Source organism: Salvelinus alpinus, chromosome 16 (genome assembly GCF_045679555.1).
Source record: "Salvelinus alpinus chromosome 16, SLU_Salpinus.1, whole genome shotgun sequence".
Classification (NCBI taxonomy): Eukaryota; Metazoa; Chordata; class Actinopteri; order Salmoniformes; family Salmonidae; genus Salvelinus; species Salvelinus alpinus.
The window spans coordinates 47,897,311-47,920,694 of record NC_092101.1 but is presented as its reverse complement, the minus strand read 5'-3'; the positions used below and the strand labels follow the sequence as shown (position 1 = coordinate 47,920,694).

At 47.8% G+C, this 23,384-nt stretch overlaps 1 protein-coding gene across 1 annotated transcript; it reads right to left on the bottom strand.

Annotated features, from left to right (window-relative positions):
- Window positions 1-875: 875 nt before the first annotated feature.
- LOC139540631 (trichohyalin-like) lies at window positions 876-17,941 on the bottom strand. The gene is made up of 3 exons (XM_071344440.1): window positions 17,873-17,941; window positions 13,183-13,503; window positions 876-4,394 (listed from the first exon to the last, which is right to left on the bottom strand). Exons 1-3 carry the CDS (start codon window positions 17,939-17,941, stop codon window positions 876-878), a joined length of 3,909 nt encoding a protein of 1,302 aa, XP_071200541.1.
- Between the last annotated feature and the right edge of the window lie 5,443 nt (window positions 17,942-23,384).

The window sequence follows — 23,384 nt, the reverse complement described above, 5'->3', positions numbered from 1 at the left end:
GTGGCTGTCATGGCATTCTACGATGTTATTGGCTGAATGAAAAACCAGAAGAGAACAGTGGGAAACCTGTTGGCAGAATGTTTGCTCTTCCTCATTTTGTAGTGCTGCTGCAGACAAAGGGCTGTTTTCAGGTGTTGTGGTTGTGCTGTTACGTCTCTGCAGGACACCTGGTCCTTCTGCTGTTCTTTTATCTTCTCTGGCTTGTGGAGAAGAACTGCAGCTCGCTCCCCTTTCTCTCTCAATAGGCAACCGTTTGGGTAAACACTGTGTTACCCTGCTCATGGTCTAAGAGGCCTGTGGTGTGATGACGTCGCTTCTGGGCGACACAAAGAAACTTGTTGAAAGACAATGCTGACCATCTCCAGCCTGGTCATAGACAAGATGTAACATAGTAAACATAAATCCGGGACACTCAAATTAGTACAGTATATGTTACGTTTGGTATGGTTACATGAGACAGAAGGTTACTTAAGGCAAAAAAGAAAGGGTGGTTGGTTGGTTGGGAGTATAACACAAACGTCTAGCAACTCAAAGGTTGTGTGTTCGAATCTCATCATGGACAACTTTAGCGTTTTAGCTAATTTCCAACGTTGCAACTACCTTCTACTTTGCTACTACTTAGCATGTTAGCTAATCCATTCCCTAACCTTTAACCTTTAACCTAACTCTTAACCCGAACCCCTAGCCTAGCTAACGTTAGCCACTCAGCCAGCTGAGCAGATAATTATATCCGGTAACAAGTAAGGCTGTAATATAACAATGTGGAAAAAGTCAAGGGGTCCGAATACTTTCTGAATGCACTGTAACTACAAGTTTAGATTGATCAGTTAGTCTAGCAAGAAATCTAGTCCTACTTAGGGGAAATATGGTTATATTTAACTGTCCTGTACTCTGGGAATACGGTTCTCTTTAACAGTCCTGTCCTGTACAGACTGAATACGGTTCTCTTTAACAGTCCTGTCTTGTACAGGCTGAATACGGTTCTCTTTAACAGTCCTGTCTTGTACAGGCTGAATACGGTTCTCTTTAACAGTCGTGTCTTGTACAGACTGAATACGGTTCTCTTTAACAGTCCTGTCTTGTACAGACTGAATACGGTTCTCTTTAACAGTCCTGTCTTGTACAGACTGAATACGGTTCTCTTTAACAGTCCTGTCTTGTACAGACTGAATACGGTTCTCTTTAACAGTCCTGTCTTGTACAGACTGAATAAGGTTCTCTTTAACAGTCCTGTGTTGTACAGACTGAATACGGTTCTCTTTAACAGTCCTGTCCTGTACAGACTGAATACGGTTCTCTTTAACAGTCCTGTCTTGTACAGACTGAATAAGGTTCTCTTTAACAGTCCTGTCCTGTACATGCTGAATACGGTTCTCTTTAACAGTCCTGTCTTGTACAGACTGAATACGGTTCTCTTTAACAGTCCTGTCTTGTACAGACTGAATAAGGTTCTCTTTAACAGTCCTGTGTTGTACAGACTGAATACGGTTCTCTTTAACAGTCCTGTCCTGTACAGACTGAATACGGTTCTCTTTAACAGTCCTGTCTTGTACAGACTGAATACGGTTCTCTTTAACAGTCCTGTCTTGTACAGACTGAATACGGTTCTCTTTAACAGTCCTGTCTTGTACAGACTGAATAAGGTTCTCTTTAACAGTCCTGTCCTGTACAGACTGAATACGGTTCTCTTTAACAGTCCTGTCTTGTACAGACTGAATAAGGTTCTCTTTAACAGTCCTGTCTTGTACAGACTGAATACGGTTCTCTTTAACAGTCCTGTCTTGTACAGACTGAATAAGGTTCTCTTTAACAGTCCTGTCCTGTACATGCTGAATACGGTTCTCTTTAACAGTCCTGTCTTGTACAGACTGAATAAGGTTCTCTTTAACAGTCCTGTCCTGTACATGCTGAATACGGTTCTCTTTAACAGTCCTGTCCTGTACATGCTGAATAAGGTTCTCTTTAACAGTCCTGTCCTGTACATGCTGAATACGGTTCTCTTTAACAGTCCTGTCTTGTACAGACTGAATACGGTTCTCTTTAACAGTCCTGTCCTGTACATGCTGAATACGGTTCTCTTTAACAGTCCTGTCCTGTACATGCTGAATAAGGTTCTCTTTAACAGTCCTGTCCTGTACATGCTGAATACGGTTCTCTTTAACAGTCCTGTCTTGTACAGACTGAATACGGTTCTCTTTAACAGTCCTGTCCTGTACATGCTGAATAAGGTTCTCTTTACCAGTCCTGTCCTGTACATGCTGAATAAGGTTCTCTTTAACAGTCCTGTCCTGTACATGCTGAATACGGTTCTCTTTAACAGTCCTGTCCTGTACATGCTGAATAAGGTTCTCTTTAACAGTCCTGTCCTGTACATGCTGAATACGGTTCTCTTTAACAGTCCTGTCTTGTACAGACTGAATACGGTTCTCTTTAACAGTCCTGTCCTGTACATGCTGAATAAGGTTCTCTTTACCAGTCCTGTCCTGTACATGCTGAATACGGTTCTCTTTAACAGTCCTGTCCTGTACATGCTGAATAAGGTTCTCTTTACCAGTCCTGTCCTGTACATGCTGAATACGGTTCTCTTTAACAGTCCTGTCCTGTACATGCTGAATACGGTTCTCTTTAACAGTCCTGTCCTGTACATGCTGAATACGGTTCTCTTTAACAGTCCTGTCCTGTACATGCTGAATACGGTTCTCTTTAACAGTCCTGTCCTGTACATGCTGAATACGGTTCTCTTTAACAGTCCTGTCCTGTACATGCTGAATACGGTTCTCTTTAACAGTCCTGTCCTGTACATGCTGAATAAGGTTCTCTTTAACAGTCCTGTCCTGTACATGCTGAATACGGTTCTCTTTAACAGTCCTGTCCTGTACATGCTGAATACGGTTCTCTTTAACAGTCCTGTCCTGTACATGCTGAATACGGTTCTCTTTAACAGTCCTGTCCTGTACATGCTGAATACGGTTCTCTTTAACAGTCCTGTCCTGTACATGCTGAATAAGGTTCTCTTTAACAGTCCTGTCCTGTACAGACTGAATACGGTTCTCTTTAACAGTCCTGTCCTGTACAGACTGAATACGGTTCTCTTTAACAGTCCTGTCTTGTACAGACTGAATACGGTTCTCTTTAACAGTCCTGTCTTGTACAGACTGAATACGGTTCTCTTTAACAGTCCTGTCCTGTACATGCTGAATACGGTTCTCTTTAACAGTCCTGTCCTGTACATGCTGAATAAGGTTCTCTTTAACAGTCCTGTCCTGTACATGCTGAATACGGTTCTCTTTAACAGTCCTGTCCTGTACATGCTGAATACGGTTCTCTTTAACAGTCCTGTCCTGTACATGCTGAATACGGTTCTCTTTAACAGTCCTGTCCTGTACATGCTGAATACGGTTCTCTTTAACAGTCCTGTCCTGTACATGCTGAATAAGGTTCTCTTTAACAGTCCTGTCCTGTACAGACTGAATACGGTTCTCTTTAACAGTCCTGTCCTGTACAGACTGAATACGGTTCTCTTTAACAGTCCTGTCCTGTACAGACTGAATACGGTTCTCTTTAACAGTCCTGTCTTGTACAGACTGAATACGGTTCTCTTTAACAGTCCTGTCCTGTACATGCTGAATACGGTTCTCTTTAACAGTCCTGTCCTGTACAGACTGAATACGGTTCTCTTTAACAGTCCTGTCTTGTACAGACTGAATACGGTTCTCTTTAACAGTCCTGTCCTGTACATGCTGAATACGGTTCTCTTTAACAGTCCTGTCCTGTACAGGCTGAATACGGTTCTCTTTAACAGTCCTGTCCTGTACATGCTGAATACGGTTCTCTTTAACAGTCCTGTCCTGTACAGACTGAATACGGTTCTCTTTAACAGTCCTGTCCTGTACAGACTGAATACGGTTCTCTTTAACAGTCCTGTCCTGTACAGACTGAATACGGTTCTCTTTAACAGTCCTGTCCTGTACAGACTGAATACGGTTCTCTTTAACAGTCCTGTCTTGTACAGACTGAATACGGTTCTCTTTAACAGTCCTGTCCTGTACATGCTGAATACGGTTCTCTTTAACAGTCCTGTCCTGTACAGGCTGAATACGGTTCTCTTTAACAGTCCTGTCCTGTACAGACTGAATACGGTTCTCTTTAACAGTCCTGTCCTGTACATGCTGAGTAGGGTTCTCTTTAACAGTCCTGTCCTGTACATGCTGAGTAGGGTTCTCTTTAACAGTCCTGTCCTGTACATGCTGAGTAGGGTTCTCTTTAACAGTCCTGTCCTGTACATGCTGAGTAGGGTTCTCTTTAACAGTCCTGTCCTGTACATGCTGAGTAGGGTTCTCTTTAACAGTCCTGTCCTGTACATGCTGAGTAGGGTTCTCTTTAACAGTCCTGTCCTGTACATGCTGAGTAGGGTTCTCTTTAACAGTCCTGTCCTGTACATGCTGAGTAGGTTCTCTTTACCAGTCCTGTCCTGTACATGCTGAATAGGGTTCTCTTTAACAGTCCTGTCCTGTACATGCTGAGTAGGTTACATAACTTTGCTGCAGGTTCCAGGAAAGATAACTTTCTGTCCTTTTTTTACTTTGAAGTTCTTTATTAGGGGGACTGTAAACTCTTGTGTTCTGACTAAACAGTACGTTTCCCTAGTTACTACTATAATTCTAAATATGTTTTACTGCTCTACTGTATGAGAGGTCAACTAACAAGGAGCACATACCACCACTACTATTCCAGGACTAAAACAAGGCTTGTGATGCATTGTTCCTGAAACCGGCTCACCTGATGGCTGATCATGTTGCACAATGGGAAGTGCAGAAAAAGCATGAGAAGATCTCCACAATAGATGTCAAATGACCCATCAGATCAGGTGTATTCCAATAGATGGGGCACTTAGCCTAAATCCATCTGAAAATGGAAGTATTCAAACAAGGTTTGCTGACTTACTCACTGTGTACATTGGCATACACCGCTCTGCACTCAGCTGCAGGCCAAGTTGTTGACTTGTTAATCTAGGGCTCTATTCAATGATTGAATGATTGAAATTTAAAGGGAATGTTTCCTGCTTTTAGTAGAAACTGCATTCATTGATTGCGAACACTGCATTATGTCGGCTCAATCGGAAATTACCTTTAAATGTCTAACGCTTCAGTTTAGCAGACTGAATAGAGCTCCTAGTTCCACTATCCATTGGACAATGCTGTCATTTTCTGATAAGCCTGTTTTGGGGCAGAGAGAGTAGTACTGTATAATATATCCAAAGCAATTTATACAGTCATGCGTGCATACATTTTACATAAGGGTGGTCCCGGGATTTGAACCCACTACGCTGGTGTCACAAGCACCATGCTCTACCAACTGATCTACAAAGAACCACAAGAAGAGAACAGGTGTTGCACATAGTGTTTTATTATACTACACATGCTTTATTATCCAGTTATACAACGTCTAATCCTGAATGCTGATTGGTTAAATCCGCATTCCAGTCAGTGTCTATTCCACAAGTTACCACAGGCTAAATGACACAGGCTATGACGTTAAAATGCCTTTTTTACTCTGTTCCATCTGACTACGCAATCCACTGTCTCATCAGCCCAGCCAGGCAATTTATAAACTTGATCTCCACTATAAAAAAAAAGCATCTAGACATTATCTCACATTTCTTTTAGACTGACATTTAGTTTTCAACAGTGGAGATTTATATATAGCCAACTACAGCTAACTTACAGTCACAGTGCAGCCAGAATAACAGTAAAGTAGCTGGATTTGCGTTTGTTTAAGCTGTTTTCTTGTGACATTTATTTGGATGCATCCATGACAATGAGCTAATGATGCACGATTTTGCCTGGGACTTTTGTCCAACAACACAGCTAACACGATCACTTCAAAATGAAGCTGGAAAGACTGCAAACTAGCTGCACTTCGTTTCATTTGACCTCTTTTCTATTGGTCGTTCTTTGTATATATATATATATATCCATTAAAAAATCATGCTGATTCATGATTTAGAATGGCTGAGAAAAGCTTCCTGCCTGTCTGTCTCCTCCCGACACGTTCATTACTACGGGACAGCTGGAGTTGAATATTGAAACAATGTTGCAAATGTCAGAGAGACAGACAGGAAGGTTTATAGAGATGAGTACGTTGCCAGTCAGTGTGGCAATGGAGCATTTAGAACGAACGACTGGGTTGCGTCCGTAGATACAGAAGGCTGTAACGTAACAAAATGTGGAAAAAGTCAAGGGGTCTGAATACTTTCCAAATGCATTGTATATGCTTCAGTCAGCATGGAAAACAATGACTGTCTGCATGCGCAGCGCCGTCCCAGAGACCTCTTGTGCGTAACATTGGCTCATCTGTCAGTTGGAGCGCAAGCCTTTCAAGAAAGCTAAACAGACTGCAAAACAGCCCTCCAAATGGGCAAACTGGGGCGTGAGTAACGGTATCTTGCAGAAGCTGAACACGGGCAGCCCTGCACCACAGGGGGCCCTTAGACACCAAACCACTCAATGAGTTAGGAGCTGGAGCAGAACAGTCGCCCAGACACAGCCAGCCAACCTCCTACAGTAATGGCTGTTGTGCCCTGCCAACCACAGCCAAAGAACCTCAAGGCCTCTGGCTGCAATAGAAACAGGAGGGTGAAGGAGGGAGGGAGGCAGGAAGGGAGGGAGGAAGGGGGAGATACAGAGAGGCAGGCAGAAGCAGCACTGAGAGTGGCAGACAGAAACAGCACTGAGAGTGGCAGACAGAAACAGCACTGAGAGTGGCAGACAGAAACAGCACTGAGAGTGGCAGACAGAAACAGCACTGAGAGTGGCAGACAGAAGCAGCACTGAGAGTGGCAGACAGAAACAGCACTGAGAGTGGCAGACAGAAACAGCACAGAGTGGCAGACAGAAACAGCACTGAGAGTGGCAGACAGAAACAGCACTGAGAGTGGCAGACAGAAACAGCACTGAGAGTGGCAGACAGAAACAGCACTGAGAGTGGCAGACAGAAACAGCACTGAGAGTGGCAGACAGAAACAGCACTGAGAGTGGCAGACAGAAGCAGCACTGAGAGTGGCAGACAGAAGCAGCACTGAGAGTGGCAGACAGAAACAGCACTGAGAGTGGCAGACAGAAACAGCACTGAGAGTGGCAGACAAACAGCACTGAGAGTGGCAGACAAACAGCACTGAGAGTGGCAGACAGAAACAGCACTGAGAGTGGCAGGCAGAAGCAGCACAGAGTGGCAGACAGAAGCAGCACTGAGAGAGGCAGACAGAAGCAGCACTGAGAGAGGCAGACAGAAACAGCACTGAGAAAGGCAGGCAGAAGCAGCACTGAGAGTGGCAGACAGAAACAGCACTGAGAGTGGCAGACAGAAACAGCACTGAGAGTGGCAGACAGAAACAGCACTGAGAGTGGCAGACAGAAGCAGCACAGAGTGGCAGACAGAAACAGCACTGAGAGTGGCAGACAGAAACAGCACTGAGAGTGGCAGACAGAAACAGCACTGAGAGTGGCAGACAAACAGCACTGAGAGTGGCAGACAGAAACAGCACTGAGAGTGGCAGACAGAAACAGCACTGAGAGTGGCAGACAGAAACAGCACTGAGAGTGGCAGACAGAAGCAGCACTGAGAGTGGCAGACAGAAGCAGCACTGAGAGTGGCAGACAGAAACAGCACTGAGAGTGGCAGACAGAAACAGCACTGAGAGTGGCAGACAAACAGCACTGAGAGTGGCAGACAAACAGCACTGAGAGTGGCAGACAGAAACAGCACTGAGAGTGGCAGGCAGAAGCAGCACAGAGTGGCAGACAGAAGCAGCACTGAGAGAGGCAGACAGAAGCAGCACTGAGAGAGGCAGACAGAAACAGCACTGAGAAAGGCAGGCAGAAGCAGCACTGAGAGTGGCAGACAGAAACAGCACTGAGAGTGGCAGACAGAAACAGCACTGAGAGTGGCAGACAGAAACAGCACTGAGAGTGGCAGACAGAAGCAGCACTGAGAGTGGCAGACAGAAACAGCACTGAGAGTGGCAGACAGAAACAGCACTGAGAGTGGCAGACAGAAACAGCACTGAGAGTGGCAGACAAACAGCACTGAGAGTGGCAGACAGAAACAGCACTGAGAGTGGCAGACAGAAACAGCACTGAGAGTGGCAGACAGAAACAGCACTGAGAGTGGCAGGCAGAAGCAGAACTGAGAGTGGCAGACAGAAGCAGCACTGAGAGAGGCAGACAGAAACAGCACTGAGAGAGGCAGGCAGAAGCAGCACTGAGAAAGGCAGGCAGAAGCAGCACTGAGAGTGGCAGACAGAAACAGCACTGAGAGTGGCAGACAGAAACAGCACTGAGAGTGGCAGACAGAAGCAGCACTGAGAGTGGCAGATAGAAACAGCACTGAGAGTGGCAGACAGAAACAGCACTGAGAGTGGCAGACAGAAACAGCACTGAGAGTGGCAGACAGAAGCAGCACTGAGAGTGGCAGACAGAAGCAGCACTGAGAGTGGCAGACAGAAACAGCACTGAGAGTGGCAGACAGAAACAGCACTGAGAGTGGCAGACAGAAACAGCACTGAGAGTGGCAGACAGAAACAGCACTGAGAGTGGCAGACAGAAACAGCACTGAGAGAGGCAGACAGAAACAGCACTGAGAGAGGCAGACAGAAGCAGCACTGAGAGAGGCAGGCAGAAGCAGCACTGAGAGAGGCAGGCAGAAACAGCACTGAGAGTGGCAGACAGAAGCAGCACTGAGAGAGGCAGACAGAAACAGCACTGAGAGAGGCAGACAGAAACAGCACTGAGAGAGGCAGACAGAAACAGCACTGAGAGTGGCAGACAGAAACAGCACTGAGAGTGGCAGACAGAAACAGCACTGAGAGTGGCAGACAGAAACAGCACTGAGAGTGGCAGACAGAAACAGCACTGAGAGTGGCAGACAGAAACAGCACTGAGAGTGGCAGACAGAAACAGCACTGAGAGAGGCAGACAGAAACAGCACTGAGAGAGGCAGACAGAAGCAGCACTGAGAGAGGCAGACAGAAACAGCACAGAGTGGCAGACAGAAACAGCACTGAGAGAGGCAGACAGAAGCAGCACTGAGAGAGGCAGACAGAAGCAGCACTGAGAGTGGCAGACAGAAACAGCACTGAGAGTGGCAGACAGAAACAGCACTGAGAGAGGCAGACAGAAGCAGCACTGAGAGAGGCAGACAGAAGCAGCACAGAGAGGCAGACAGAAGCAGCACTGAGAGAGGCAGACAGAAGCAGCACTGAGAATGGCAGACAGAAACAGCACTGAGAGTGGCAGACAGAAACAGCACTGAGAGAGGCAGACAGAAACAGCACTGAGAGAGGCAGACAGAAGCAGCACTGAGAGAGGCAGACAGAAGCAGCACTGAGAGTGGCAGACAGAAACAGCACTGAGAGTGGCAGACAGAAACAGCACTGAGAGTGGCAGACAGAAACAGCACTGAGAGTGGCAGACAGAAACAGCACTGAGAGTGGCAGACAGAAACAGCACTGAGAGTGGCAGACAGAAACAGCACTGAGAGTGGCAGACAGAAACAGCACTGAGAGTGGCAGACAGAAACAGCACTGAGAGTGGCAGACAGAAACAGCACTGAGAGAGGCAGACAGAAACAGCACTGAGAGAGGCAGACAGAAACAGCACTGAGAGAGGCAGACAGAAGCAGCACTGAGAGAGGCAGACAGAAGCAGCACTGAGAGTGGCAGACAGAAACAGCACTGAGAGAGGCAGACAGAAACAGCACTGAGAGAGGCAGACAGAAGCAGCACTGAGAGAGGCAGACAGAAACAGCACTGAGAGAGGCAGACAGAAACAGCACTGAGAGAGGCAGACAGAAACAGCACTGAGAGAGGCAGACAGAAACAGCACTGAGAGTGGCAGACAGAAACAGCACTGAGAGTGGCAGACAGAAACAGCACTGAGAGTGGCAGACAGAAACAGCACTGAGAGAGGCAGACAGAAACAGCACTGAGAGAGGCAGACAGAAGCAGCACTGAGAGAGGCAGACAAACAGCACTGAGAGAGGCAGACAGAAACAGCACTGAGAGAGGCAGACAGAAACAGCACTGAGAGAGGCAGACAGAAACAGCACTGAGAGTGGCAGACAGAAACAGCACTGAGAGTGGCAGACAGAAACAGCACTGAGAGAGGCAGACAGAAACAGCACTGAGAGTGGCAGACAGAAACAGCACTGAGAGTGGCAGACAGAAACAGCACTGAGAGTGGCAGACAGAAACAGCACTGAGAGTGGCAGACAGAAACAGCACTGAGAGTGGCAGACAGAAACAGCACTGAGAGAGGCAGACAGAAACAGCACTGAGAGAGGCAGACAGAAGCAGCACTGAGAGTGGCAGACAGAAGCAGCACTGAGAGTGGCAGACAGAAACAGCAAGTATGTGTATGTGATTCTGTCTGGGGGTGTACTCTACAGCACACTGAGGGGGTTGGAGTTCTGTCTGGGGGTGTACTCTACAGCACACTGAGGGGGTTGGAGTTCTGTCTGGGGGTGTACTCTACAGCACACTGAGGGGGTTGGAGTTCTGTCTGGGGGTGTACTCTACAGCACACTGAGGGGGTTGGAGTTCTGTCTGGGGGTGTACTCTACAGCACACTGAGGGGGTTGGAGTTCTGTCTGGGGGTGTACTCTACAGCACACTGAGGGGGTTGGAGTTCTGTCTGGGGGTGTACTCTACAGCACACTGAGGGGGTTGGAGTTCTGTCTGGGGGTGTACTCTACAGCACACTGAGGGGGTTGGAGTTCTGTCTGGGGGTGTACTCTACAGCACACTGAGGGGGTTGGAGTTCTGTCTGGGGGTGTACTCTACAGCACACTGAGGGGGTTGGAGTTCTGTCTTGGGGTGTACTCTACAGCACACTGAGGGGGTTGGAGTTCTGTCTGGGGGTGTACTCTACAGCACACTGAGGGGGTTGGAGTTCTGTCTGGGGGTGTACTCTACAGCACACTGAGGGGGTTGGAGTTCTGTCTGGGGGTGTACTCTACAGCACACTGAGGGGGTTGGAGTTCTGTCTGGGGGTGTACTCTACAGCACACTGAGGGGGTTGGAGTTCTGTCTGGGGGTGTACTCTACAGCACACTGAGGGGGTTGGAGTTCTGTCTGGGGGTGTACTCTACAGCACACTGAGGGGGTTGGAGTTCTGTCTGGGGGTGTACTCTACAGCACACTGAGGGGGTTGGAGTTCTGTCTGGGGGTGTACTCTACAGCACACTGAGGGGGTTGGAGTTCTGTCTGGGGGTGTACTCTACAGCACACTGAGGGGGTTGGAGTTCTGTCTGGGGGTGTACTCTACAGCACACTGAGGGGGTTGGAGTTCTGTCTGGGGGTGTACTCTACAGCACACTGAGGGGGTTGGAGTTCTGTCTGGGGTTGTACTCTACAGCACACTGAGGGGGTTGGAGTTCTGTCTGGGGGTGTACTCTACAGCACACTGAGGGGGTTGGAGTTCTGTCTGGGGGTGTACTCTACAGCACACTGAGGGGGTTGGAGTTCTGTCTGGGGGTGTACTCTACAGCACACTGAGGGGGTTGGAGTTCTGTCTGGGGGTGTACTCTACAGCACACTGAGGGGGTTGGAGTTCTGTCTGGGGGTGTACTCTACAGCACACTGAGGGGGTTGGAGTTCTGTCTGGGGGTGTACTCTACAGCACACTGAGGGGGTTGGAGTTCTGTCTGGGGGTGTACTCTACAGCACACTGAGGGGGTTGGAGTTCTGTCTGGGGGTGTACTCTACAGCACACTGAGGGGGTTGGAGTTCTGTCTGGGGGTGTACTCTACAGCACACTGAGGGGGTTGGAGTTCTGTCTGGGGGTGTACTCTACAGCACACTGAGGGGGTTGGAGTTCTGTCTGGGGGTGTACTCTACAGCACACTGAGGGGGTTGGAGTTCTGTCTGGGGTTGTACTCTCCTCCTCTCTTCCTCCCTGTCTTCTCTTATTCTCCCTCTCCTCCTCCATCTCCTCCTCCTCTTTTATTCTCCCTCTTCTCCTCCTCCCTGTCCCCTCTCTCTCCTCCTCTCTTATTCCCTCTCCTCCTCTCTCTCCAGCTCCCTCTCTTATTCCCCCTCTCCTCCTCCGTCTCCTCCTCCCTCTCTTCCTCCCTCTCCTCTCTTATTCCCCCTCTCCTCCTCTCTCCCCTCCTCCTCTTTCCTCCTCCTCCCTTCATCTCTCTCCTCCTCAGTGGGGAGTCTTTACAGTCACTCCCCTCTCCTCTCTCCTGCTCCCTGTCCTCCTCAGTGGGGAGTCTTTACAGTCACCCCCCTCTCCTCCTCAGTGGGGAGTCTTTACAGTCACCTCCCTCTCCTCCTCAGTGGGGAGTCTTTACAGTCACCTCCCTCTCCTCCTCAGTGGGGAGTCTTTACAGTCACCTCCCTCTCCTCCTCAGTGGGGAGTCTTTACAGTCACCCCCCTCTCCTCCTCAGTGGGGAGTCTTTACAGTCACCTCCCTCTCCTCCTCAGTGGGGAGTCTTTACAGTCACCTCCCTCTCCTCCTCAGTGGGGAGTCTTTACAGTCACCTCCCTCTCCTCCTCAGTGGGGAGTCTTTACAGTCACCTCCCTCTGTTTTAATTATCCGCTCTGCTCCTGGGTATTTCATCTGACAACCAATCAGATGACAACTGTCTTTCTTTTCCTTTTTGTGCTGGAGCTCCCAGAGACAACACACACACACACACACACACACACAGAGTCAGACACCCATGCGAGGTTCGTTAACAAAGTCGCTGCGCGGCTGCGTCCTGAGGCTCCCCTGTTAATGTGTCTGCTGCTTCATTAAACTCTGTTCTGAATGAGGGAGGGTGACACACTTCTACCCCAGAGAGAGGGACAGATGCAGACAGAATGGGAACACTTGTGTCTCTCTATTGTATTATTCATCAGGGGCTGTCACTTTGGATCTGAGTGTTGGTTCAGATGAGCACGAAGTCTGACTGGCTGTCTGACTGGCTGTCTGACTGGCTGGCTGTCTGACTGGCCGACTGGCTAGCTGACTGACTGACTGACTGGCTAGCCGGCTGACTGGCTGACTGACTGACTGGCTGGCTGGCTGACTGGCTGTCTGACTGACTGACTGGCTGGCTGATTTGGCCATCTGACTGGCTGACTGACTGGCTAGCTGACTGACTGACTGGCCGGCTGACAGACTGGCTGGCTGACTGGCTGGCTGACTGGCCGTTTGACTGGCTGGCTGGCCGTCTGACTGGCTGGCTGGCTGGTCGTCTGACTGGCCAACTGGGGGTCTGTGCCTTTCTGGGGGTCTGTGCCTTTCTGGGGGTCTGTGCCTTTCTGGGGGTCTGTGCCTTTCTGGGGCTGTTCCTTTCTGGGGGTCTGTTCCTTTCTGGGGGTCTGTTCCTTTCTGGGGGTCTGTTCCTTTCTGGGGGTCTGTTCCTTTCTGGGGGTCTGTGCCTTTCTGGGGGTCTGTTCCGTTCTGGGGGTCTGTTCCTTTCTGGGGGTCTGTTCCTTTCTGGGGGTCTGTGCCTGTTATTGGAGAGCCAAAGCTTTGTGTACTCAGCTGTGCCCTGGGGCGAGACTGTAGAGCCCTCCCTCTGAGCCTGTTCAGCCCAACTGGGAATCCTCCCCTGTTTTATTAATGAAACTCACAGAGGAAATGTCAATTAAAGCCCACACTGCTTCCCGAAACAAAGGCTTTACTGTGACTTTGTGACAAACGGGAAGGAAAATAGTTTGTGCCACACGCATAAGTCCAAATATGCCCAGCTTGCCTGGAATGTCTGTTTGCGATGCTAGTCCATTTGGTTAATAGCATGAAACCCTTTGTGATGTCAAGTGTTCATATCAATGACGCTACCTCAAAACTCACCCCCCAGTCACATCACTCTTAAATGTATTTAATCTGGTAAGAACACATTCTCTTTCACGTTAACGACCTGAACATAGAGGTGGGAAGACTCTCTGAGGAATGTATTCTGGGGCTTTGTGTACAAACGTATTTACTGGGTGGATTTGCAAGGCAGATATTCCATCAGCTCTCTGATGATGAAGTTCCTATTGTGGCGGGGATGAGGAATGTGAATCTGGAGGAAAATTCCAGTAATATAACGAGGGTTTGTGTTTTCTGGACTGACTGACAGTAATTGCTTTGAGAGCACCAGGGTTAAGGTGTGTGTTTTAAAGTGCAGCCAGCCAGCCACGCCCAAACCTGAGGCCATTAAACTGTAACACAGAGCCGGCTCCATCAAAGACATGAACCAACACAATAAACTTCCTGTTACTACGTCTGTCAGCAGGGCTTTGCCTAGCTACCCTTTCACTCTCTCTCTCTCTCCTCCCCCTTTTTCCTCTCTTTTCTCTGCAATTTACTGAGTAATTGCTCCATTGTGTAAACAGCGATTACCGTTGCCAAACGTTGCTTGGCCTGAAAGCTCCTTCCTGTCACAACTCTCCTACATTACTCCTCCTGTTCCTCTGTTCCTCTGAGCAGAAGCCCAGGCTGTAGCCTGCGCAGTCAGATTTAAAACCCCCTCCAGTTCCTCTGGCCAAGACAGAGGCTGTTTGAACTAGCCTGAAGAAGCGCCAGGAAGACACACAAACCTCCCTCTGTGTGTGTGTGTGTTTCTAATGCAGATTTGATTGCGTTTTTTTACTGCTCTGAGTCAAGCTTGAATGACACAGCATTACCTTTGTTTAGACAGTGTGAGAAAAATGTGTGAGCCGTGCAGGTTGTTTGGAGAGAGAGTCCTTTGCTGTAAAGAAACCGTGCTCCCAGATTCGCCTTGACTTTGCATATGTCTTTAAAGGGTTTGTAAACGTTTTTATATACAACAAGACCGATATGAATAAGGTTGAGACCACTGTTGCACACATCTTCATGTCCACATCCCTACTCAACCCAAACCCTAGCTTCATGTCCACGTCCCTACTCAACCCCAACCCTGACCCTAGCTTCATGTCCACATCCCTACTCAACCCTAACACTAGCTTCATGTCCACATCCTGACTCAACCCTAACCTTAACCCTAGCTTCATGTCCACACCCCGACTCAACCCTAACCCTAGCTTCATGTCCACACCCCGACTCAACCCAAACCCTAGGTTCATGTCCACATCCCTACTCAACCCTAACCTCATGTCCACACCCCGACTCAACCCTAACCCAAACCCTAGCTTCATGTCCACACCCCGACTCAATCCTAACCTTAACCCTAACCTCATGTCCACACCCCGACTCAACCCTAACCCAAACCCTAGCTTCATGTCCACACCCCGACTCAACTCTAACCCTAACTTCATGTCCACACCCCGACTCAACCCCAACCCTAACACTAGCTTCATGTCCACATCCTGACTCAACCCTAACCTTAACCCTAGCTTCATGTCCACACCCCGACTCAACCCTAACCCTAGCTTCATGTCCACACCCCGACTCAACCCAAACCCTAGGTTCATGTCCACATCCCTACTCAACCCTAACCTCATGTCCACACCCCGACTCAACCCTAACCCAAACCCTAGCTTCATGTCCACACCCCGACTCAATCCTAACCTTAACCCTAACCTCATGTCCACACCCCGACTCAACCCTAACCCAAACCCTAGCTTCATGTCCACATCCCGACTCAACTCTAACCCTAACTTCATGTCCACACCCCGACTCAACCCTAACCCTAACCCTAGCTTCATGTCCACATCCCAACTCAACTCTAACCCTAGCTTCATGTCCACACCCCGACTCAACCCTAACCCTAACCCTAGCTTCATGTCCACATCCCAACTCAACTCTAACCCTAGCTTCATGTCCACACCCCGACTCAATCCTAACCTTAACCCTAACTTCATGTCCACACCCCGACTCAATCCTAACCTTAACCCTAACTTCATGTCCACACCCCGACTCAACCCTAACCCTAGCTTCATGTCCACACCCCGACTCAATCCTAACCTTAACCCTAACTTCATGTCCACACCCCGACTCAACCCTAACCCTAGCTTCATGTCCACACCCCGACTCAATCCTAACCTTAACCCTAGCTTCATGTCCACACCCCGACTCAATCCTAACCTTAACCCTAACTTCATGTCCACACCCCGACTCAACCCTAACTTCCACACCCCTGGATCTAAATGGAATGTCCCTTCCAAAACATTATACATTTTCCTACGTTTACCTTACAGTCTCTCAACTACCTACTAACATTGTTGTAGTAGTCGAGTCCAGGATTTAGACTTATCTCGGACTTGAGTCATAATTTTCATGACTTGTGACTCGACTGACTCTGGACCAGTGGTGAATCTCTCTCTTTTAACATAATTCAACATACTAGCTACAACAGCAAATGTTAGATAGCTGTATTATCTATTGAGATGTACAGATGTGCAACACTGTTATGAAATTTAGAAATGGTTGGACCTCTACTTTTGGGACACCCAAAAGGGACTTGTGACTCGAGTATGTATATAGGACTCAGACTTGGACACTAGGGACTTGGGACTCAACTATAAAGGACTCAGACTTGAACACTGGGGACTTGGGATTCAACTATAAAGGACTCAGACTTGAACACTGGGGACTTGGGACTGGACACAAGGTTTAGTGACTTGACTACATCACTGCCTCCTAGTACCTACTTGACTACATCACTGCCTCCTAGTACCTACTTGACTACATCACTGCCTCCTAGTACCTACTTTGACAATGGTGCTTCCAGCGGCTTGAAAAATTGTGGATATGGGCTTGAAATGAAGCAGGTTTGGAGACAGCTCCTCTGCTCCTGCGGTTAGGCCGTCTCAGTCAGACACTGTTTACTTCATGTTTACTTACCCAGCTCCACAGCAGCCAGAGGGGAAGAACAGACAGACAGGCAGACAGAGACAGGGAGAGGGGGAGAGAGAGAGACTGAGAGGATCGGAGGAGAGGAGGTCCACAGACAAACCTCTGACATTTGGATGGTTTTCATACCTTATGAATCCTTATGCGACCCCAACAAAGTTCTTGAGGCCACCTCTATAATCACGACACACACACACATACCACTCACACTCCAACCACAGACTCACCTAGGAATTCAGCCCAGAGCGTCTTGTAACAGTAGACTGGAGACTGTGGTTCAACGCACCGCCTATCTTCTCTCTAGCCCCGTTTATATCTGGTGGTAACATGCGTCCTTCGTTCTGATCTCTGTACTGATCTTGTCCGTTTACACTTATAACATCTGATCGAAATAAGTTCACAATGCATATTTTAATTGTCTACAATTGTCTGAAAATGTGGGCACGACCAGATAGTGGACATAATCCAGACACAGGGAGAATGTTTGCGCCAGGTATAAATGGGGCTTGTGTGTGCTCTGCAGCCAGACTACACTACTAGCCACATCTAGCTCACGCGCCAGCTCAGCAGACAAACATTGGCGTCAAAATATGGCCCTGCAATGATATTTTTGTATATTATAGAACAACATAGACAATCCTGCAACCAAGTACTTTGGAATAAAAGACATTTCCCTGCAGTGATCCGGTGTATGTGACAATAAAAGACATTTCCCTGCAGTGATCCGGTGTATGTGACAATAAAAGACATTTCCCTGCAGTGATCCGGTGTATGTGACAATAAAACACATTTCCCTGCAGTGATCCGGTGTATGTGACAATAAAACATATTTCAAGACATTTGGTGCAAAAGGATATGAACAGACAGTCTTCCTTCCTGTTGGGTCTAACTCTGAACCCCCCCCCCCCCCCCCCCCAACCCCTTACAATTGGGCAAACATTCGCCATAGAAATATTACAATGTTGCGATATTGCTCAAACTGGACCTATCTGACCGTTTCAGAGAGACAGGAAGTGTGTAGAGGTTTAGCAGAGGGGTCCATTTGATTGGCCGTCTCGCAGTGGGGGCCCTCAGTCTCGAACGCAGGGGCGAGGGTGAGGCACCCAGGGGAAATGAGTGGAAGTCCATTCTGAACTAATTTGTGGCCTTTGTGCCTGGCGAGGCTACCCCAGCTGTGTGTCTCAGGCCGGCAGACACACGCCGATATTTGTTGTGGAGAAGCTGAATATCCCCACCATGTCAGTTCCAGCTCACTGCCCCCATTCTTAGGAAGGCCACAACAAGCGCTAAACACACACACACACACACACACACACACAAACAGAAAGACACACACACACGGACACACACCCCACCGTCCAGATTGGGGCGACAGTTTGCATTCTTAATCTCCTCCCTCCCTTTCATTCTTTGGCGGCCAGCGAGAGACCTTTGTCTCTGACCGAATTTCAAGCGTCTATTTATGCGATGCGGTTTAATGGTGTCGTCGGGCAGAATCTGTTTGAAATGTAAAAAAAACAACAAAAAAACATTTTACATGACAATGGGTCCATTGAGTAGCCCTGCTCATCCCGCTAGTCTCTGCCAGATCCCCTTTTCAGAGCAAGATGTTTCATCTTCTTATGCATGTTTGCATTGTGTTATGAAATCCATAAATTTAAGGTTGATCCAGCATGATGCCACAAACCTGTCCATGAGAGAGCAGCCAAGTATGACTGGACAGGGTTTGAGAGAGCAGCCAAGTATGACTGGACAGGGTTTGAGAGAGCAGCCAAGTATGACTGGACAGGGTTTGAGAGAGCAGCCAAGTATGACTGGACAGGGTTTGAGAGAGCAGCCAAGTATGACTGGACAGGGTTTGAGAGAGCAGCCAAGTATGACTGGACAGGGTTTGAGAGAGCAGCCAAGTATGACTGGACAGGGTTTGAGAGAGCAGCCAAGTATGACTGGACAGGGTTTGAGAGAGCAGCCAAGCATGACTGGACAGGGTTTGAGAGAGCAGCCAAGCATGACTGGACAGGGTTTGAGAGAGCAGCCAAGCATGACTGGACAGGGTTTGAGAGAGCAGCCAAGCATAACTGGACAGGGTTTGAGAGAGCAGCCAAGCATGACTGGACAGGGTTTGAGAGAGCAGCCAAGTATGACTGGACAGGGTTTGAGAGAGCAGCCAAGCATGACTGGACAGGGTTTGAGAGAGCAGCCAAGCATGACTGGACAGGGTTTGAGAGAGCAGCCAAGCAGGACTGGACAGGGTTTGAGAGAGCAGCCAAGCAGGACTGGACAGGGTTTGAGAGAGCAGCCAAGTATGACTGGACAGGGTTTGAGAGAGCAGCCAAGTATGAGTGGACAGGGTTTGAGAGAGCAGCCAAGCATGACTGGACAGGGTTTGAGAGAGCAGCCAAGCATGACTGGACAGGGTTTGAGAGAGCAGCCAAGTATGACTGGACAGGGTTTGAGAGAGCCGCCAAGTATGACTGGACAGGGTTTGAGAGAGCAGCCAAGCATGACTGGACAGGGTTTGAGAGAGCAGCCAAGCATGACTGGACAGGGTTTGAGAGAGCAGCCAAGCATGAATGGACAGGGTTTGAGAGAGCAGCCAAGCATGACTGGACAGGGTTTGAGAGAGCAGCCAAGTATGACTGGACAGGGTTTGAGAGAGCAGCCAAGTATGAGTGGACAGGGTTTGAGAGAGCAGCCAAGTATGAGTGGACAGGGTTTGAGAGAGCAGCCAAGCATGACTGGACAGAGTTTGAGAGAGCAGCCAAGCATGACTGGACAGGGTTTGAGAGAGCAGCCAAGTATGACTGGACAGGGTTTGAGAGAGCAGCCAAGTATGACTGGACAGGGTTTGTTGGGGATAATGTCAGGCACAGTTTTTTGTGATGTTGTTGTTTACACAGATTTATGGGGTTCGTTTTGAAGTTTTTCATTGGCTTTGAAAATAATTCATGATGTTGTGTCATGTGTGTGAATGTCTATCTCATATCTCTAGACATTTAATTCTGGATATTCTTAAGAGCAAAATGTTTTGTACAAACAAAGACAACTGTTTGTGGGGAATCATTTTCTGGTCAAAGACCTTAAATGTTATTTTAGATTTTTTTGTAGTTTAAGATAGAATTATGTTTGAGGGGTATTATTTGATCATCAAAACAGAATTAAAATCACAGGAATGATGATGTTTTGACTGAGTTTCAAAATAGATGCAAAATAAATCTAGACAGCTGCCGACTTTATCTGGTCTGCCCTCCTCTCCTCTCTCCTCTTCTCCTCTCCTCTCCTCCTCCCCTCTCTTCTCCTCTTTCCTCTCTCCTTCTCTCCTCTCTCCTCTTCTCCTCTTCTGCTCTGCTCTCTCTTCTCCTCTCTCCTCTCCTCTCTTCCTCTCTATCTCTTCTCCTCTCCTCTCCTCTTCTCCTCAACTCTCTCCTCCTCTCTCCCCTCTTCTCCTCTCTCCTCTCCTCTCCTTCTCTCTCTGCTCTCCTCCTCTCTCTCTTTTCCTCCTCTCTTCTCTACTTCTCCTCTCCTCTTTCCTCTCCTCCTCTTTCCTCTCCGCAGAGATAACCCAGCTGTTTTAGGGAAGGGAAGGAGGATGAGGGGGAGGAGGAGGATTCTCCCATCTGGCAGTTCCACTGCCCCTCTCCCTCTGCATCCATCCATAAGGGCTGGGCCACAGCCTCACATCCTCCTCCAAACACCCCCAAAGAGGAGCATCTCCACTGGGGCACACAGCCGGCAGTGCCCCTTTACTCAGAGCAGGCCCTTTGGGCTCCAGACAGCGTAGCCTCAAACAGCATCTCAGACAGTCAGGAAAGGGAAATGGGAATATGGATGAAAGACTGTGGTTGTCATTCAGAAATCTACAAGTCAAATGTTTCCCTCTGAGGAACTGAATTCACAGTTCTCACCCAGACTGTAGTTCGGGAGGTGTTGATTTATTCGTACAATCTGTACTCCATAGAGAGGTGTCAACCATCAAGCGCAGCCAACTGTACAGGCCAGGCCGCCCACAGCTTTTCTCAGGAAGAAGTCCTCAGTAGGCTGCCTTTCAATGAGGCTGTCAACCACACTGTCAACCACACCACTGATCTGAGAACAGTTCCACAGGCCTGAGTCCTCTCCTGACCACTGAGAATAGGATCTGAGTAACTCTATGCCTGAGCTAAGTCACACGCTCAACACCCTGGCCACGTCTGAAATGGCACCCTATTCATTATATTCAGATGTAGGATCTTCATTTGATCACCCTGTTGCAGGAGAACTTTCCTGCAATGCAGGACATTTTTAACTTGTAGTGTATTTGATGTTTAAAAAGGCTTCTGAAGTTTGTAATTTCCACTTTGACATTTCAGACTTGATTTTCCTTTACGAAAAATGTATCAAACCCTACAAAAAAATGTGCATTAATTATAATCCACATAATAATTAAAATTTCCTGTTGCTGCAGGATTATTTTCCTGCTGTAGAAAACTGGCTCGAATTAAGATCCTACATCTGTAGTGCACTACTTTTGTCCAGGGCCTATAGGGTAGTCAATAGTAGTGCACTGTATAATGGATAGGGTGCCATTTTCTCTACATCACACTCCCTCTGACTCACTCTCTCTGTTCTCACTCTCTCTACATCACTCTCCCTCTGACTCACTCTCAGTTCGCTTGCTCTCCCTCTGCCTCATGCTCTTTCTGTTCTCTCTCCCTCTGCCTCAGCATCACTCTCTGTTCTCTCTCCCTGAACCTCAGCATCATTCTCTGTTCTCTCTCCCTCAGCCTCACTCTCTCTCTGTTCAATCTCCCTCTCCCTCAGCCTCACTATCTCTCTGTTCAATCTCCCTCTCCCTCAGCATCACTCTCTGTTCTCTCTCCCTCAGCCTCACTCTCTCTCTGTTCAATCTCCCTCTCCCTCAGCTCACTCTCTGTTCTCTCTCCCTCAGCCTCACTCTCTCTCTGTTCAATCTCCCTCTCCCTCAGCATCACTCTCTGTTCTCTCTCCCTCAGCCTCACTCTCTCTCTGTTCAATCTCCCTCTCCCTCCGCCTCACTCTATGTTCTCTCTCCCTGAACCTCAGCATCATTTTCTGCTCTCTCTCCCTCAGGCTCACTCTCTGTTCTCTCTCCCTCAGCCTCACTCAATTTAATTTAAATGTAAGGGCTTTATTGGCATGGGAAACATATGTTAACATTGCCAAAGCAAGTGAAGTAGATAATAAACAAAAGTGAAATAAACAATAAAAATTAACAGTAAATATTACACTCACAGAAGTTCCAAAAGAATAAAGACATTTCAAATGTTATATTATATCCACATACATTGTCGTAACAATGTGCAAATAGTTAAAATAAAGAAGGGAAAATAAATAAACATAAATATGGGTTGTATTTACAATGGTGTTTGTTCTTCACTGGTTGCCCTTTTCTTGTGGCAACAGGTCACACATCTTGCTGCTGTGATGGAACACTGTGGTGTTTCACCCAGTAGATATGGGAGTTTATCAAAATTGGGTTTGTTTTCTAATTCTTTGTGGATCTGTGTAATCTGAGGGAAATATGTGTCTATAACATGGTCATACATTTGGCAAGAGGTTAAGAAGTGCAGCTCAGTTTCCACCTCATTTTGTGAGCAGTGTGCACATAGCCTGTCTTCTCTTGAGAGCCAGGTCTGCCTACGGCGGCCTTTCTCAATAGCAAGGCTATGCTCACTGAGTCTGTACATAGTCAAAGCTTTCCTTAAGTTTGGGTCAGTCACAGTGGTCAGGTGTTCTGCCTCTGTGTACTCTCTGTTTAGGGCTAAATAGCATTCTAGTTTGCTCTGTTTTTTTTGTTTATTCTTTCCAATGTGTCAAGTAATTATCTTTTTGTTTTCTCATGATTTGGTTGGGTCTAATTGTGTTGCTGTCCTGGGGCTCCAGCTTGCTTAGGAGACTGCTCCAGGTTCATCTCTCTGTAGGTGATGGACTTGTTATGGGAGGTTTGGGAATCACTTCCTTTTAGGTGAATTCAACGGCTCTTTTCTGGATTTTGATAATTAGCGGGTATTGGCCTAATTCTGCTCTGCGTGCATTATTTGGTGTTTTACGTTGTACACAGAGGATATTTTTGCAGAATTCTGCACGCAGAGTCTCAATTTGGTGTTTGTCCCATTTTGTGAATTCTTGGTTGGTGAGCGGACCTCACAATCATAAAGGGCAATGGGTTCTATAACTGATTCAAGTTTTTTTTTGCCAGCTCGGTATTGGTATGTCGAATTGGTACGTCGAATTTTATGTTCCTTTTGATGGCATAGAAGGCCCTTCTTGCCTTGTCTTTCAGCTTGTTCACAGCTTTGTGGAAGTTACCTGTAGGGCTGATGTTTAGGCCGAGGTATGTATAGTTTTTTGTGTGCTCTATGGCAACGGTGTCTAGATGGAATTTGTATTTGTAGTCTTGGCGACTGGACCTTTTTTGGAACACCATTACTGTCTTACTGATATTTACTTCCAGGGCCCAAGTCTGACAGAATCTGTGCAGAAGATTTAGGTACTGCTGTAGGCTGTCCTTGGTTGGTGACAGAAGCACCAGATCATCAGCAAACAGTAGACA

Excerpts from the sequence above, each read along its gene's own strand:
- LOC139540631 (XM_071344440.1), bottom strand. The coding sequence starts at position 17,941 with ATGGACTTCCACTCATTTCCCCTGGGTGCCTCACCCTCGCCCCTGCGT. Across the intron at positions 13,504-17,872 it reads CGAGACTGAGGGCCCCCACT|GCACAGACCCCCAGAAAGGA; the intron begins GCGAGACGGCCA and ends CTCCAATAACAG. Across the intron at positions 4,395-13,182 it reads AACGGCCAGTCAGCCAGCCA|GACAGGACTGTTAAAGAGAA; the intron begins GTCAGCCAGCCA and ends CAGCATGTACAG.